This window comes from Echiichthys vipera (genome assembly GCF_963691815.1).
Source record: "Echiichthys vipera genome assembly, chromosome: 3".
Lineage (NCBI taxonomy): Eukaryota > Metazoa > Chordata > Actinopteri > Perciformes > Trachinidae > Echiichthys > Echiichthys vipera.
Genome location: NC_139828.1, coordinates 797,296 through 814,263, shown reverse-complemented (window position 1 = coordinate 814,263; position 16,968 = coordinate 797,296). Strand labels below are relative to the sequence as shown.

The 16,968-nt window shown below is 50.1% G+C and overlaps 2 protein-coding genes across 2 annotated transcripts in view; both read left to right on the top strand.

Moving 5' to 3' along the window:
• Positions 1–11,524, top strand: part of LOC310966501 (NACHT, LRR and PYD domains-containing protein 3-like) — a 57,920-nt gene extending 46,396 nt beyond the window's left edge. The window contains 9 exon segments of the mRNA XM_083940253.1: positions 5,916–5,994; positions 6,135–6,360; positions 6,462–8,275; positions 8,279–8,362; positions 8,364–8,568; positions 8,571–8,584; positions 8,587–8,696; positions 9,623–9,796; positions 10,881–11,524. Of these exon segments, the coding sequence (XP_083796379.1) occupies positions 5,916–5,994; positions 6,135–6,360; positions 6,462–8,275; positions 8,279–8,362; positions 8,364–8,568; positions 8,571–8,584; positions 8,587–8,696; positions 9,623–9,796; positions 10,881–11,091 (2,917 nt within the window). The 3' untranslated portion in view covers positions 11,092–11,524.
• On the top strand, positions 11,333–13,949 carry LOC310966831 (stonustoxin subunit alpha-like; the record flags this gene model as incomplete). Its single annotated transcript, XM_083940759.1, has 4 exons — positions 11,333–11,369; positions 11,698–11,821; positions 12,649–12,695; positions 13,077–13,949. 4 exons carry the CDS (start codon positions 11,333–11,335, stop codon positions 13,655–13,657), a joined length of 789 nt encoding a protein of 262 aa, XP_083796885.1. The 3' UTR covers positions 13,658–13,949.
• Between the last annotated feature and the right edge of the window lie 3,019 nt (positions 13,950–16,968).

Genomic DNA, 16,968 nt, shown 5'->3' with positions numbered 1-16,968 from the left:
GCCAGCTCTTGGAAGAGTTCTTGTCATCCCATACGTCTTCCATTTAAGGATTATGGAGGCCACTGTGCTCTTGGGAACTTTAAGTGCAGCAGAAATTTTTTTGTATCCATGGCCAGATCTGTGCCTTGCCAAAATTCTGTCTCTGAGCTCTTCAGGCAGTTCCTTCGACCTCATGATTCTCATCTGCTCTGACATGCACTGTGAGCTGTAAGGTCTTATATAGACAGGTGTGTGGCTTCCTTAATCAAGTCCAATCATTAGAATTAAACACAGCTGGACTCCAATGAAGGTGTAGAACCATCTCATGGATGATCAGAAGAAATGGACAGTACCTGAGGTAAATATACAAGTGTCACAGCAAAGGGTCTGAATACTTATGTCCATGTGATATTTCAGTTTTTCTTTTTTAATAAATCTCTAAAAATGTCTACAATTCTGTGTTTTTCTGTCAATATGGGGTGCTGTGTGTACATTAATGAGGAAAAAAATGAACTTAAATGATTTTAGCACATGGCTGCAATTTAACAAAGAGTAAAAAATTTAAGGGGGTCTGAATACTTTCCGTACCCACTGTATACCTGAGCCGGGGGTCATCCGAGGTCACATCTGACCTTGTTGATATTGATACTCGACCTGCACATGAGCGAGACAGAAGATACTCAGTGTTAAGCGCTGCCTCAGGCGTCAGTGAGGATGAAGTAGACACTATTTTTAGATACTTTTTAAAAATCAAACATTATTTCACCATGGTTGTGAGGTCCTGTTACAGTCACCACAGTTGATTGAAGTGATGTCAGTAATGAAGGAGAGGATGTGAATGAACGGTGTTGGGCTGTATCTCTTTAAATGTTCCCTTCTGTCATTTGAATGCATTTGGTCCTGACAGAGACGTGGACTCTGCTATGAACCAGTGTGAGGACGGAGAGGACGGAGTCCCTCTCTCTAAAACCACTCTGTGTGGGGAACATGAGGGACAGACCAAAGCTCAGAGGTGAGAGGAGGAGGAGGAGGAAGATGATGATGGACTCTTCTTCATGTCAGAGCTCAGATCACTCCACCATCATGATTCACACTGAGCTCCTGAACATGTTTGCTTAGAATATGAACGACTCACTTTATTAGTTCACAAAGAGCCAACGACTGATGATCCACTGAGATGAGACGCCATCTTTGATCAGATTACATGTTGATGACCAGGACAACGTTACTCATCCACTGTCTTTGTATCAGGGAGCAGCAGCAGAGACCTGGACCTGCACCTGGATCTGGATCTGGACCTGGATCTGGATCTGGACCTGGATCTGGACCCAGCTGTTTATCAATAAAGAGTGACCAGTCTAAGGACTGGTTATATGACTTCAAAGATGAACAACCTGCTGATAAAAGGTAAGAATTGTATTCTGAACTTTATTTTCTGACTCTCTGTTTCTTGTGTTTCTTAAAGTGAATGCAAAACCAACAATTCTCTGGCTAATCTCACACTCCATTGCTCCAAAGACCCCGAGTTACTTGAACTCCTTCACTTGGGTCAAGGACTCCCTCCCCTGTGCAGGCAGTCCTGACCCTGATAGGGACAGCAGCTTCACTCTTGCTGAGCTGAACAGATCCAGAGAGTGCTGAAGGTCACTGACCGATGACACTGTAACCCTACGATATCCTGTCCATGAATATCACAAACAGGATTGGTTACAAAGCCCAGCCCTGTCCCCACCTGCCCAGGGTGAACCCCGCCTTCGCCCGATGCTCCCAGTAGGAACAAGTCCGACTTCCTGCAAAGGACCTGGACACGGCTCTGACTTTGGGAGAAGTGAGATGTGACCCCCTCGCCCCATACTCCTTAAGCACCTCTCACAGTATCTCCCAGGGGACCTGGTCATAAGCTTTCTCCAGATCCACAGGGGGGTGTTACAGCCGTCAAGCCTAGAAGAGCTCATGGTTGTGGCACCCAGAGCTGTGCCTTGGGTGCCACGACCAAGGCACTGGATCCTGATGCTGGGATCAGGTCTATACATGTATAGTCCTGGTCCTGACGCTGGGATCAGGACTATACATGTTTAGTCCTGATCCTGACGCTGGGATCAGGACTATACATGTTTAGTCCTGATCCTGACGCTGGGATCAGGTCTATACATGTATAGTCCTGGTCCTGACACTAGGATCAGGTCTATACATGTATAGTCCTGGTCCTGACGCTGGGATCAGGTCTCAGAATAAGACTCTGTATCAGTAATGTTGATATAATAGAAGAAGAGGAAGAAGACATACTCTTGATCCTTATGATGATAAACAATGACAGAGTCTGGGACTTTTTCCTTTTGAAACTGCTTTTCATTAGTTTGTTTGTTTGTATCAGGATGCAGCAGAGACCTGGACCTGGACCTGGACCTGGACCCAGCTGTGTGTCCATGAAGAGTGACCGGTCTAAGGAGTGGTTTAAGGACTTTAAAGTCGGCCAACCTGCTGATGGAAGGTGAGAATTCAAAACTGAACTTTGTTATTATCTGACTGAGTCAAATTGTATTTAAGACATAACTCAGGTACTTCGGACTGAACTGTCTCATGACTTTAGACTCAATTTATATAAATATAAATAATATATTCACACTCCTGCACACAAGTGTCCATCTCATCTTCTGGGATTCGATTCCCTGCACCACAGAGAAGTCACACAGAAGATGTGTGTGTTGTTTCTCTACTTGTGTTGAAACACACACCACTCTGTCAGAATCCGAACCAGAAAGACTTTAATGATCCCAGGGGGAAAAACTCCAGCTGTACAAACAACAGCAATATTATACATTAGACCGAAATATAAAATGCTATATACGTATATAACTATATATCCAGTCCTCTGATGCACCTGAACACATCATCAGTGATGTTACCTGAGATCATCAGATGTGTCGGGTCTTTCAAACATCAGACATCCTCCTCAGGGGACCCAGCCACGGGTGATCAAACCGGGCTTGTGTTCAGGTGACACTCACTTTTCCCCATGGTTCTCCTGCTCCTTGCTGTTCCTGTGATGCCCAGGGCACTTAGGGCTTTGTGGAGTGAGTGCCGCACAAATCCTCTACTACCGTCTTCGATGGGCATACACCTCGCCTTCCAGCCCTGTGCACGACAGTCGATGACCAGGTTACCATACTCTGTCCTCTTCCTTTCATGGGCCTCCCCCGAGCGGTCCTCCCATGGCACCGTCAGCTCCATGATCCCGATGGTCTTTGTGCTCTCTGAGACCAGAAGGATATCTGGCCTCAGGGCGGAGCGGACAATCTGCTGAGGGAACCGCAACTGCTTCTCCAGGTCTTCAGAGAGCTGCCAGTCTTGTGCTGATGCACTTTTGGGCAGCAGCTCAGGATGTGTTCCAGAGTGCCTCTTGCAGAACACAATTGGCAGTCCGGGGTCTCCACTTTCCCCCAGGTGAAGAAGATCGCCGGACTAGGGAGGACATCATAGACTGCCGGGATCAGGAAGCTGATGCGGTGTGGCTCAGACTGCCATTGGTCCGTCCAGGTGACTTTGCGGCCCATGGCGTGCTCCCATCTGGTCCAGGCCCCCTGCTGCCCCAGACCAGCGTCGCTGCTTGTCCTTCCTTCCTCCACTGGAGTCCTGACCTCATCCTGTATCTGCCTGCACTTCTCTTCCTCTTGCACTCCCTGAGCTGAGGTAGTGTTGGGAACATCCCCAGGCCTGCTCTGCCATGGGCCACCACTCCCACCAGCTCTCTGCGGCGCAGTCGTTATTCTGCGTCCAGCACAGCGGACTGAGCACTCCACTTCCTTTCCGTCTCCACCACCACACCTGCCTGGGCTACCTTTGGGTCCAGTGAGTCTCTGTACATCAGCACCTCTTGTGTCTGTGTCACCTTGAACTCCTCTTCCAAAGACTTCAGGGGCAAACGGAGCTTTGTGGTGTTCCCATAGAGGGCGATGTTGTTGAGGCTCAGACACAGCTAGGTCTAGGCACTGTAGGTGGGAGGGAGGTGAGCCTGTGGAACAAACCAAATCCAGTGTTTGCCCTTTGGCGTGGGTGACACCTTGACGCTGGGATCAGGTCTATACATGTTTAGTCCTGATCCTGACGCTGGGATCAGGTCTATACATGTTTAGTCCTGATCCTGACGCTGGGATCAGGTCTATACATGTTTAGTCCTGATCCTGACGCTGGGATCAGGTCTATACATGTATAGTCCTGATCCTGACGCTGGGATCAGGTCTATACATGTATAGTCTTGGTCCTGACGCGGGGATCAGGTCTATACATGTATAGTCCTGATCCTGACGCTGGGATCAGGTCTATACATGTATAGTCCTGGTCCTGACGCTGGGATCAGGTCTATACATGTTTAGTCCTGATCCTGACGCTGGGATCAGGTCTATACATGTATAGTCCTGATCCTGACGCTGGGATCAGGTCTATACATGTATAGTCCTGGTCCTGACGCTGGGATCAGGTCTATACATGTTTAGTCCTGATCCTGACGCCGGGATCAGGTCTATACATGTTTAGTCCTGATCCTGACGCTGAGATCAGGTCTATACATGTATAGTCCTGATCCTGACACTTGGATCAGGTCTATACATGTATAGTCCTGGTCCTGACGCTGGGATCAGGTCTATACATGTTTAGTCCTGACCCTGACGCTGGGATCAGGTCTATACATGTATAGTCCTGACCCTGACGCTGGGATCAGGTCTCAGAATAAGACTCTGTATCAGTAATGTTGATATAATAGAAGAAGAGGAAGAAGACATACTCTTGATCCTTATGATGATAAACAATGACAGAGTCTGGTACTTTTTCCTTTTGAAACTGCTTTTCATTAATTTGTTTGTTTGTATCAGGATGCAGCAGAGACCTGGACCTGGACCTGGACCCAGCTGTGTGTCCATGAAGAGTGACCAGTCTAAGGACTGGTTTGAGGACTTTAAAGTCGGCCAACCTGCTGATGGAAGGTGAGAATTAAAAACTGAACTTTGTTATTAACTGACTGAGTCAAATTGTCTCATCCTCTTATCCGGGATCGGGTCGCGGCACTTTCAGCAGCTCCAGCAGGGGACCCCAAACGTCCCTTTCCCGGGCCACATGATCCAGCTCTAACTGGGGGACGCCGAGGCAAACCCAGGCCAGTGTGGAGATCTAATCTCTCCACCTGGTCCTGGGTCTTCCCCGAGGCCTCCTCCCAGCTCGACGTGCCTGGAACACATCCCTAGGGAGGCGCCCAGGGTTCATCCAGACCAGATGATCCTGAACCACCTCAACTGGCTCCTTTCAACACAAAGGAGCAGCGGCTGGCTACAAAAGAGGGCGTGTTGGTCGGATTCAGGAGTTCCTCAAAGTCCTTCCACCGCCCCATGACCTCATCAGCTGAGGTCACCAGCGTCCCGTCCTTACTGTAAACAGCTTGGACGGTTCCCCGTGTCCCCCTCCTGAGGTGCTGAATGGTGGTCCAGAAGCACCTCGGTGCCCCCCAAAGTCCTTCTCCAGGACTTCTGTGAACTCCTCCCACACCCGCTGCTTTGCCTCTGACCCAGCAGAGGCTGCAGCCCTTCAGACCTGTGGGGACCTCAGAACCACCTCCGGAGTCTTCAGGGAGTACAGATCCTGAAGGCCTCCTTCTTCAGGGTTACCACCGCTTGAGACACCTAACCAACAAACTCCAGCTCCTTCCCCCATAGAGAGGTGACGCTCCACGTCCCCAGAGCCTCTGCAGCAGCGCCCTGCCAGCCTCCGTGGCAAACCCGGCCACCAGGCGCTTGCCGTCGAGCTCTCCGCCTGGGTCTGGCTGCAGACGGAGGGCTCGGGCTTCCTCCGGGCAGGGTCTCTCTTCTTCTTCCTCGTTTTTCCATAGAGTCTTTATTTAAGACATAACTCAGGTACTTGGGACTGAACTGTTCTTCTTTTCTCTGCAGACTTGAGCAGGAGAGCTCCGAGGTTCCCACTGATCGGTCCGCTCAGCAGCATCACACACACCTGGACTCAGTGTTTACGGTGCGTACATGTGCAAACACACCTTTCACTGTGAACTTCATCAACTCCATATTAAATGATGATGGGGCCGTTCAGGAACAGCCTGATGAATCACATGTTGTGTTGAAGCAGTTTAAATCCACTTCATCGTTCTGTTCCAGCTGCTGGAGGAGAACATCGTCACTTTTGTGAAGAACGAGCTGAAGAGGATCCACAAGGCTCTGAGTCCAGATTACCCAGAATGCTTAGAGAGTCAGAGGGAGGATGAGGAGGTGTTGGACAGTGAGGATGAAGAGCAGAGGAGCAGCAGAGAGGCGTTTCTGAAGATCACACAGTTGTTCCTGAGGAGAATGAAGCAGGAGGAGCTGGCTGACTGTCTGCAGAGCAGTAAGAGGATCTGAATGTCTTTAACATGATGGAAAAGGGAAATGGAGGCAGCATGGGAGAAGTTTACACTCACTGGTTTCATTTGTTCTTTGTTCGTTCAGGAAGTCATTCTGGAGTTTGTCGACGTGAACTGAAGTCTCACCTGAAGAAGAAGTTCCAGTGTGTGTTTGAGGGGATCGCTAAAGCAGGAAACCCAACTCTTCTGAATCAGATCTACACAGAGATCTTCATCACAGAGGGAGGGAGTGCAGAGGTCAATGATGAACATGAGGTCAGACAGATTGAAGCAGCATCCAGGAAACACGACAGACCAGAAACAACAATCAGATGTGGAGACATCTTTAAAGCCTCACCTGGAAGAGAGGAACCAATCAGAGCAGTGATGACAAAGGGAGTGGCTGGCATTGGGAAAACAGTCCTAACACAGAAGTTCACTCTGGACTGGGCTGAAGGCAAAGCCAACCAGGACGTACACTTCACATTTCCATTCACTTTCAGAGAGCTGAATGTGCTGAAGCAGAGAAAGTTCAGCTTAGTGGAACTTGTTCATCACTTCTTTAGTGAAACCAAAGAAGCAGGAATCTGCAGGTTTGAAGAGTTCCAGGTCGTGTTCATCTTTGACGGTCTGGACGAGTGTCGACTTCCTCTGGACTTCCACAACACTGAGGTCCTGACTGATGTTACAGAGTCCACCTCAGTGGATGTGCTGCTGACAAACCTCATCAGGGGGAAACTGCTTCCCTCTGCTCGCCTCTGGATCACCACACGACCTGCAGCAGCCAATCAGATCCCTCCTGAGTGTGTTGACATGGTGACAGAGGTCAGAGGGTTCACTGACCCACAGAAGGACGAGTACTTCAGGAAGAGATTCAGAGATGAGGAGCAGGCCGGCAGAATCATCTCCCACATCAAGACTTCACGAAGCCTCCACATCATGTGCCACATCCCAGTCTTCTGCTGGATCACTGCTACAGTTCTGGAGGAAGTGACGAGAACCAGAGAGGGAGCAGAGCTGCCCAAGACCCTGACTGAGATGTACATCCACTTCCTGGTGGTTCAGTCCAAACTGAAGAGCATCAAGTATGATGGAGGAGCTGAGACGGATCCACACTGGAGTCCAAAGAGCAGGAAGATGATCGAGTCTCTTGGGAAACTGGCTTTTGAGCAGCTGCAGAAAGGAAACCTGATCTTCTATGAGTCAGACCTGAGAGAGTGTGGCATCGATATCAGAGCAGCCTCAGTGTACTCAGGAGTGTTCACACAGGTCTTTAAAGAGGAGAGAGGACTGTACCAGGACAAGGTGTTCTGCTTCATCCATCTGAGTGTTCAGGAGTTTCTGGCTGCTCTTCATGTCCATCTGACGTTCACCAGCTCTGGAGTCAACCTGCTGTCAGGAGAACAGAGCTCCCGCTTGTGGTTTCTACTTAGAAACAAAACTAAACCAACACGTCTCTACCAGAGCGCTGTGGACGAGGCCTTACAGAGTCCAAACGGACACCTGGACTTGTTCCTCCGCTTCCTCCTGGGTCTTTCACTAAAGACCAACCAGAAACACCTACGAGGCCTGCTGACACAGACAGGAAGTAGTTCACACACAAAAGAGAAGACAGTCCAGTACATCAAGGAGAAGATCAGTGAGAATCTGTCTGCAGAGAAAAGCATCAATCTGTTCCACTGTCTGAATGAACTGGAGGATCGTTCTCTGGTGAAGGAGATCCAACAGTCCCTGAGATCAGGACGTCTCTCCACAGATCAACTGTCTCCTGCTCAGTGGTCAGCTCTGGTCTTCATCTTACTGACATCAGGAAAAGATCTGGACGTGTTTGACCTGAAGAAGTACTCTGCTTCAGAGGAGGCTCTTCTGAGGCTGCTGCCAGTGGTCAAAGCCTCCAACAAAGCTCTGTACGTGCTCACATGAATATCAGATTACTGTAGTTTTTATTCATTCAGAACTAACAACCATTGTTTGTCATTACTGTCTCATGTATTGCTGATTCCTCTTCAGACTGAGTGGCTGTAACCTGTCAGAGAGAAGCTGTGCAGCTCTGTCCTCAGTCCTCAGCTCCCAGTCCTCTAGTCTGAGACATCTGGACCTGAGTAACAGCGACCTGCAGGACTCAGGAGTGGATCTGGTGTCTGATGGACTGAAGAGTCCTCACTGCAGACTGGAGACTCTCAGGTTGGTGCTCTGCTGTTTTAAAATGATGACCCTCTGAACTCTGAATTTCTTCATGTATCCCTGATCTAAATCTGAGCGGTCGTGTGTTGTCAGACTTCTTTGCTAGCCACGGATCGTCTTTAACTAACACCATGTTGGAACATGAGGATGCTCAGAAGTGTCCTGTGGGAAATAACCAGGGTTTCCTTCTTTCTTTGTATGTGTTTCTTAGTCTATGATGTAAATCCTTGGTTTCTGTGTGTTGATTACCACAACAGTGGAGCTGTGGATGAGTGCTGGGGGATTGTGGAGAGGAGTCACATGGGGCTTTCAAATGGTGAAGTTTGGTGCTCGTAAAACATTGATAACATCCACTGGGGTCATAAACATTGGGTAGTGTGTGTTCTGTTACTGTGATGTCCTTGTGTCTGTGAGGTGCTTTGATGTGACTGTTTATATGCTGAAGCTATCTGGAGAACGGGAGAGAACGGTTCAGACCCGGTTGTGGGAGCGTCTCTCCTGTATGCATGCAGCTTAGTAAAGACATGATTTGAGAAACACTGAGGACTCCAGAGAATGTCTTTCACAGTACGTGGTACCAGAGCATCCTAGGCCAAAGGTCCATGATTGATTTTGTGATCGTATCTTCTGATCTGAGGCCGTATGTTTTGGTTCAATCAGAACTAACAACCATTGTTTGTCTGGAGTCTCCCTTAGAGAGAGGGGGAGGAGTTCAGCATCCGTGAGGAACTCGGAGTAGAGCCGCTGCTCCTTTGCGTTGAAAGGAGCCAGTTGAGGTGGTTCAGGATCATCTGGTCTGGATGAACCCTGGGCGCCTCCCTAGGGAGGTGTTCCAGGCACGTCCAGCTGGGAGGAGGCCTCGGGGAAGACCCAGGACCAGGTGGAGAGATTAGATCTCCACACTGGCCTGGGAACGCCTCAGGACCCCCCAGTTAGAGCTGGTTCATGTGGCCCGGGAAAGGGAAGTTTGGGGTCCCTGCTGGAGCTGCTGCTCCTGAGACCTGATCCAGGATCAGAGGCTGAAGATGAGTGAGTGATGAGTCTGATCAATCATGGGATGAACTTTCTGTTTCATTATTTTAGGATGAGCGGCTGCAACCTGTCAGAGAGAAGCTGTGCAGCTCTGTCCTCAGTCCTCAGCTCCCAGTCCTCTAGTCTGAGACATCTGGACCTGAGTAACAACGACCTGCAGGACTCAGGAGTGGATCTGGTGTCTGATGGACTGAAGAGTCCTCACTGCAGACTGGAGACTCTCAGGTTGGTGCTCTGCTATTTTAAAATGATGACCCTCTGAACTCTGAATTTCTTCATGTATCCCTGATCTAAATCTGAGCGGTCGTGTGTTGTCAGACTTCTTTGCTAGCCACGGATCGTCTTTAACTAACACCATGTTGGAACATGAGGATGCTCAGAAGTGTCCTGTGGGAAATAACCAGGGTTTCCTTCTTTCTTTGTACGTGTTTCTTAGTCTATGATGTAAATCCTTGGTTTCTGTGTGTTGATTAACACAACAGTGGAGCTGTGGATGAGTGCTGGGGGATTGTGGAGAGGAGTCACATGGGGCTTTCAAATGGTGAAGTTTGGTGCTCGTAAAACACTGATAACATCCACTGGGGTCATAAACATTGGGTAGTGTGTGTTCTGTTACTGTGATGTCCTTGTGTCTGTGAGGTGCTTTGATGTGACTGTTTATATGCTGAAGCTATCTGGAGAACGGGAGAGAACAGTTCAGACCCGGTTGTGGGAGCGTCTCTCCTGTATGCATGCAGCTTAGTAAAGACATGATTTGAGAAACTCTGAGGACTCCAGAGAATGTCTTTCACAGTACGTGGTACCAGAGCATCCTAGGCCAAAGGTCCATGATTGATTTTGTGATCGTATCTTCTGATCTGAGGCCGTATGTTTTGGTTCATTCAGAACTAACAACCATTGTTTGTCTGGAGTCTCCCTTAGAGAGAGGGGGAGAAGTTCAGCATCCGTGAGGAACTCGGAGTAGAGCCGCTGCTCCTTTGCGTTGAAAGGAGCCAGTTGAGGTGGTTCAGGATCATCTGGTAAGGATGAACCCTGGGCGCCTCCCTAGGGAGGTGTTCCAGGCACGTCCAGCTGGGAGGAGGCCTCGGGGAAGACCCAGGACCAGGTGGAGAGATTAGATCTCCACACTGGCCTGGGAACGCCTCAGGATCCCCCAGTTAGAGCTGGTTAATGTGGCCCGGGAAAGGGAAGTATGGGGTCTCCTGCTGGAGCTGCTGCCCCCGAGACCTGATCCAGGATCAGAGGCTGAAGATGAGTGAGTGAGGAGTCTGATCAATCATGGGATGAACTTTCTGTTTCATTATTTTAGGATGAGTGGCTGCAACCTGTCAGAGAGAAGCTGTGCAGCTCTGTCCTCGGTCCTCAGCTCCCAGTCCTCTAGTCTGAGACATCTGGACCTGAGTAACAACGACCTGCAGGACTCAGGAGTGGATCTGGTGTCTGATGGACTGAAGAGTCCACACTGCAGACTGGAGACTCTCAGGTTGGTGCTCTGCTGTTTTAAAATGATGACCCTCTGAACTCTGATTCTCTTTGTTTCCTACTAGAGAGCAGTTTGTGCATTGTCCTGTTTGTCTGTTTGTGTGTCCCTGCAAGAACCATTCATCCGATCGACTTCACACTTGGCAGCTGTTTTACTGGGGAGCCAAGTGAGAGCAGTGTTAGGTGCAATTTGGACACATGTTCAATATCAATACACTTCTAATATTCCCAAAGCAACTGCTGTGCAGCAGTGTGGGGTTGGTCTTCTGGGAGTCCACCATGTCAGAGCTGACATCAGCTGTCAGCTGTTGCCTTAGTAACAGTAAACATTCAGTCGTCTGTCTAAATACAGGAAGTGATGTGTCGGATAAATGAATAACACTGAAGAATGAATAAGGCCGAGTTAGTGATGAGTGGATGTTGAATATTGATGCTTCTGTCTGCTTCAACACTCATCAGAGAAGAGAGAAGCCCGACAAAGAAGAAATGCAATTTCACCGACTGTGACGCATCAACGAGGTTCTCCACCAGCACTGATGCTATTACACTGGGGTGTGTGTGTGTGTGTGTGTGTGTGTGTGTGTGTGTGTGTAGTCTCTCAGGCTGTCTGGTCTCAGAGGAAGGCTGTGCTTCTCTGGTCTCAGCTCTGAGCTCCAACCCGTCCCATCTGAGAGAACTGGACCTGAGCTACAATCATCCAGGAGACTCAGGAGAGAAGCTTCTGTCTGCTGGACTCAAGGATCCACACTGGAGACTGGACTCTCTCAGGTATGGACAGACAGACAGACTGGACTCTCTCAGGTGTGGACAGACAGACAGACTGGACTCTCTCAGGTGTGGACAGACAGACAGACTGGACTCTCTCAGGTGTGGACAGACAGACAGACTGGACTCTCTCAGGTGTGGACAGACAGACAGACTGGACTCTCTCAGGTATGGACAGACAGACAGACTGGACTCTCTCAGGTGTGGACAGACAGACAGACTGGACTCTCTCAGGTGTGGACAGACAGACAGACTGGACTCTCTCAGGTGTGGACAGACAGACAGACTGGACTCTCTCAGGTGTGGACAGACAGACAGACTGGACTCTCTCAGGTATGGACAGACAGACAGACTGGACTCTCTCAGGTGTGGACAGACAGACAGACTGGACTCTCTCAGGTGTGGACAGACAGACAGACTGGACTCTCTCAGGTATGGACAGACAGACAGACTGGACTCTCTCAGGTGTGGACAGACAGACAGACTGGACTCTCTCAGGTACAGACAGACAGACAGACTGGACTCTCTCAGGTGTGGACAGACAGACAGACTGGACTCTCTCAGGTGTGGACAGACAGACAGACTGGACTCTCTCAGGTGTGGACAGACAGACAGACTGAACTCTCTCAGGTGTGGACAGACAGACAGACTGGACTCTCTCAGGTATGGACAGACGGACAGACTGGACTCTCTCAGGTGTGGACAGACAGACAGACTGGACTCTCTCAGGTGTGGACAGACAGACTGTTTGTGTCTCTAACTGATGAACTCTGGTTCCTGTTGAAGGACCTGATGAGTGAAGTTGATGGTGTCTTTGTGTCTTCCTGCAGGATGGACCATGGTGGACCACAGTGGTTGAGACCTGGTCTGAGGAAGTGTGAGTGTGTTTTCAGTGTGATTCAGGAGAACTCAGCTGCTCATGTTACACTAGAGTTTGACATGTTCTGGACTGAAGTACAAACATGAACTTCTCCAGAGTTTCAATCAGGATCCAGCTTCTGTTTTTGTGCAGAAAGATTTTAGAACTGAATCCATTTCAAATCCACAAAGACCCCAAAGTGAAGTCAGTGATCCAACAGAACTAATGGGTCCATTTCATTAGCAGTGGAGCCAACAGAGAGCTCTCTTTGCTCCTTCTTCTTTGGACTCTGACATTAGAGAAGAGCTGTGTTGCCTTCAGGTGCTGCTTTAAACTCCGTATTCACAGTTTGACAGATAGAAGTTGTGTTCAGGAAGCCTTCAGTTTTCTAAATCACAGATGAAAACCTGCAGCTGTGTTGTGTCTTGTTCTCTCCATCAGATGCCTGTGAACTGGAACTGGACACAAACACAGTACACAGAGAACTCAAACTGTCTGACAACAACAGGAAGGTGACACGTGTGGAGGAGGATCAGTCATATCCTGATCATCCAGACAGATTTGACTCCTGGGCTCAGCTGCTGTGTAGAACTGGTCTGACTGGTCGCTGTTACTGGGAGGTCGAGTGGAGAGGAGATGTTGATATATCAGTGAGTTACAGAGGAATCAGCAGGAGAGGAAAAAGTAAAGACTGTGTGTTTGGAGAGAATGATCAGTCCTGGAGTCTGTTCTGCTCTGATGATGATGGTTACTTTGTCTGTCACAATAAAAGAGAAACATCCATCACCTCCTCCTCCGTCTCTAACAGAGCAGCAGTGTATGTGGACTGTCCTGCCGGCTCTCTGTCCTTCTACAGAGTCTCCTCTGACTCACTGATCCACCTCCACACCTTCAACACCACGTTCACTGAACCTCTTTATCCTGGGTTTTGGCTCTGGTCACCTGGTTCCTCAGTGTCTGTGTGTCCTCTGCAGGTCTGAGTCTCTCCTGTGCACAGAAACACTGAAGATCAGCTGCTGAAATCAAAGTTCAGTGTGTTCACCATCACACACACACTCTGCACTGTGAAGCAGATCTGTCTCACACTCACACACTGATCTGATTTCACCTCTTTGATCATCAACATTTAACACTTTAGCTAGAAACTCTTCCTGAAACGTGACGAGAGGAATCGATCTTTCTGAGTCATGATGTCGTATATTTCAAATGTGGAAAGCATCTGGAACCATCTCCATGTTTTCTAATGTTTCCAAAAGCTTTTAATAAAATCTATGCTTCTGTTGTGTGTTGAGGGTCCACGTGTCTTCATTTCATCACTTTCAACATCAGCAGGTTCCTCCTGAGGTGGATCTGGTCCTCGCCGTCGCAGTGTGAGCGCTCAGAGGGCGAGCAGCTCCTGGTTCATCCATTCTTGGAAACGCCTTTTCTCAGGAATCCCCCCTGGAGTAAGTTTGGTGTCTGTGAGTATAAAATATATATATATATGTTATGGTTTGTGTTGGATCAGGACCCAAATGCACGACTCCACTCTGGTTCAAAGTGCAACAAACAGTCTTCAATGTTCAAAAGGGTGCAAGCATAGGTGCGAGGTGGAGGGGGGGTGCGAGGTCCCAGGATCCTGATGTGGTAGGTGGAGTCACCGAGGAGTGCGTGGATGCAGGTGCCGGATGTGAGGTCCGCTGTAGGGTAATGGCGATGCAGTGAGAGAGCTCTGGGGAGCAGGTCCACAGGCAGGTACACAGGCAGGCAGGTCCACAGGCAGGTCCACAGGCAGGTCCACAGGCAGGTTCATAGGCAGGTCCACACGCAGGTCCACAGGCAGGTTCACAGTCAGGTCCACAGGCAGGTCCACAGGCAGGCAGTTCCACAGGCAGGCAGGTCCACAGGCAGGTCCACAGGCAGGTTCACAGGCAGGTTCACAGGCAGGTCCACAGGCAGGTCCACAGGCAGGCAGGAAGGAAGCAACGCTCAGGACTGCACAGCAAACTCAGTAATCTGAAGCAAGGTAGCAAAAACACAGGGAGATTACCTTCACATGCTAAGCACAGGCCTTATCCCTCCCAGTCAGCAAGGTATCAGTATCCCCGCCCCCCTGCGACGCACGTCTAGGATGCGACTGACTGTGAAGGCCGGGTGTCCATCGATGAGCCGGGGGGATGGTGGGGCGACGGCAGGAGGGCACAGAGTACTGGTGGAAACAGGTTTTAGCTGGGAGACATGGAAGATGGGATGTACCCTCAATGACGCAGGGAGCTTGAGGCGAATGGCAGAAAGGTTAAAAATGGACTCAATTTCATCAGGACCAATAAATCTGGGAGACAGCTTTTTGGAAGTCACACTGAGGGGAATGTCCTTAGCTGGAGTACGCTGCCGGTCTGCCAACCTCCGATTCTGGTCCTGGGTGCGCAGAAGAGCAGCCTTGGTCTCTCTCCAGATTCTGCGGATCCTTCGGAGGTTTAGCTGGACCGATGGTACGGCGATCTCCTGCTGTTGGGAAGGGAACAGAGGAGGTAAATAACCAACAGAGGCTTCAAAAGGAGTCAAACCCGTAGCTGCAGACGTCAGAGAGTTATGCAAGTATTCCACCCAGGTGAGATGAGTCCTCCAGGAGGCAGGGTTCTGAGCACATATGCAGCGCAGCACAGTCTCCAGATCTCGATTGGCTCTCTCCGTTTGGCCATTGGACTGTGGGTGGTATCCCGAAGACAAGCTCTCTGTAGCGCCCAATGCCCGGCAAAACTCTTTCCATACTTTAGACGTGAACTGGGGGCCTCTGTCTGACACGATGTCCGATGGAATGCCATGGATCCGGAGCACATTGTTCAATAGTAATTCATCAGTCTCTGTAGCTGAGGGAAGCTTAGGCAGTGCCACAGAATGCACCGCTTTGAAGAAACGGTCAACAATGGTAAGAATAGTGTCATTACCTTGGGATAACGGCAGTCCGTTGACAAAGTCCACAGCAATATGGGACCAAGGACGACTGGGCACAGGGAGCGGACGGAGGAGACCTGCAGGTGGCCGATGAGTAGCTTTCCCTCGAGCACAAACAGTACATGCCTTGACATACTCACAGGTGTCTGCAGCCATGGTTGGACACCAGAAGTGGCGTTGAAGCAGGGACATGGTGCGGGAAGTACCAGGATGGCAGGCAAATCAGGATGTGTTGCCCCACTAGAGAACCTGAGGGCGGACAAAAACAGGAACAAACAAGCAACCCCGGGGACCACCACCGGGATCCATAAATGCTGAAAGCTTTGGGTCGGGAGGGGCTGTACTGGTCGACACATCTCTGTAACATTGCGTGGAAGTCTGGGACAGTGCCAAGGAATGGAAGACCAGGGTGGTGGTTCCCCTGTTTAAAAAGGGGGACCAGAGGAAGTGTGCCAGTTACAGGGGTATCACACTAAAAAAATACAGATTCTTTCCTGGATGGGATCGGATCCTGTAAAGGGGGCCTCAGAGTTGGCTCATCAAGGCATGTGACCTGGTCCTTCGGGAGATACTGTGGGAGGTGCTGCGGGAGTATGGGTTCACTTCTGAGGGCCGTCCAATCTCTGTACTATCAAAGAGAGAGCTGTGTCCGGATCCTTGGCAGTTATCGGATTCGTTCCTGGTGGGGGTCGGCCTCTGCCAGGGCTGCACTTTGTCACCAATCCCGTTTGTGATTTTCATGGATCTATCGAGGCGTGGTCGTGGTGGGGAGGGGCTGCAGTTCGGTGGGCTGAGGATCTGGTCTCTGCTTTTTGCAGATGACGTGGTCCTGATGGCGTCGTCGGTCAGTGACCTTCAGCACTCACTGGATCGGTTCACAGCCGAGTGTGAAACGGCCGGGATGAGGATCAGCACCTCTAAATCTGAGGCCGTGGCTCTCAGGAGGAATCCGGTGGATTGTTGAACCGGGTCGGGAATGAGTCCTGACCCCAAGTGATGGAGTTCAAGTACCTTGGGATCTTGTTAACGAGTGAGGGGACGATGGAACTTGAGTTTGGTAAGGATGAACCCTGGGCGCCTCCCTAGGGAGGTGTTCCAGGCACGTCCAGCTGGGAGGAGGCCTCGGGGAAGACCCAGGACTAGGTGGAGAGATCAGATCTCCACACTGGCCTGGGAACGCCTCATTTAAAGTCTGTTAATGTCCACTGAGCCCAGTACAAAGGCCGCTCTTCCAGATGCCGCACCGGTACTCGCCGCTCCGTCTGCAGCAGCTCCGTGGCTGGCTCGTGGACCACGGATCCTGCCGCCTCCCGTGCTACAGACATCTCTGACTGGACGGTCGCCCACCTCCTGCACA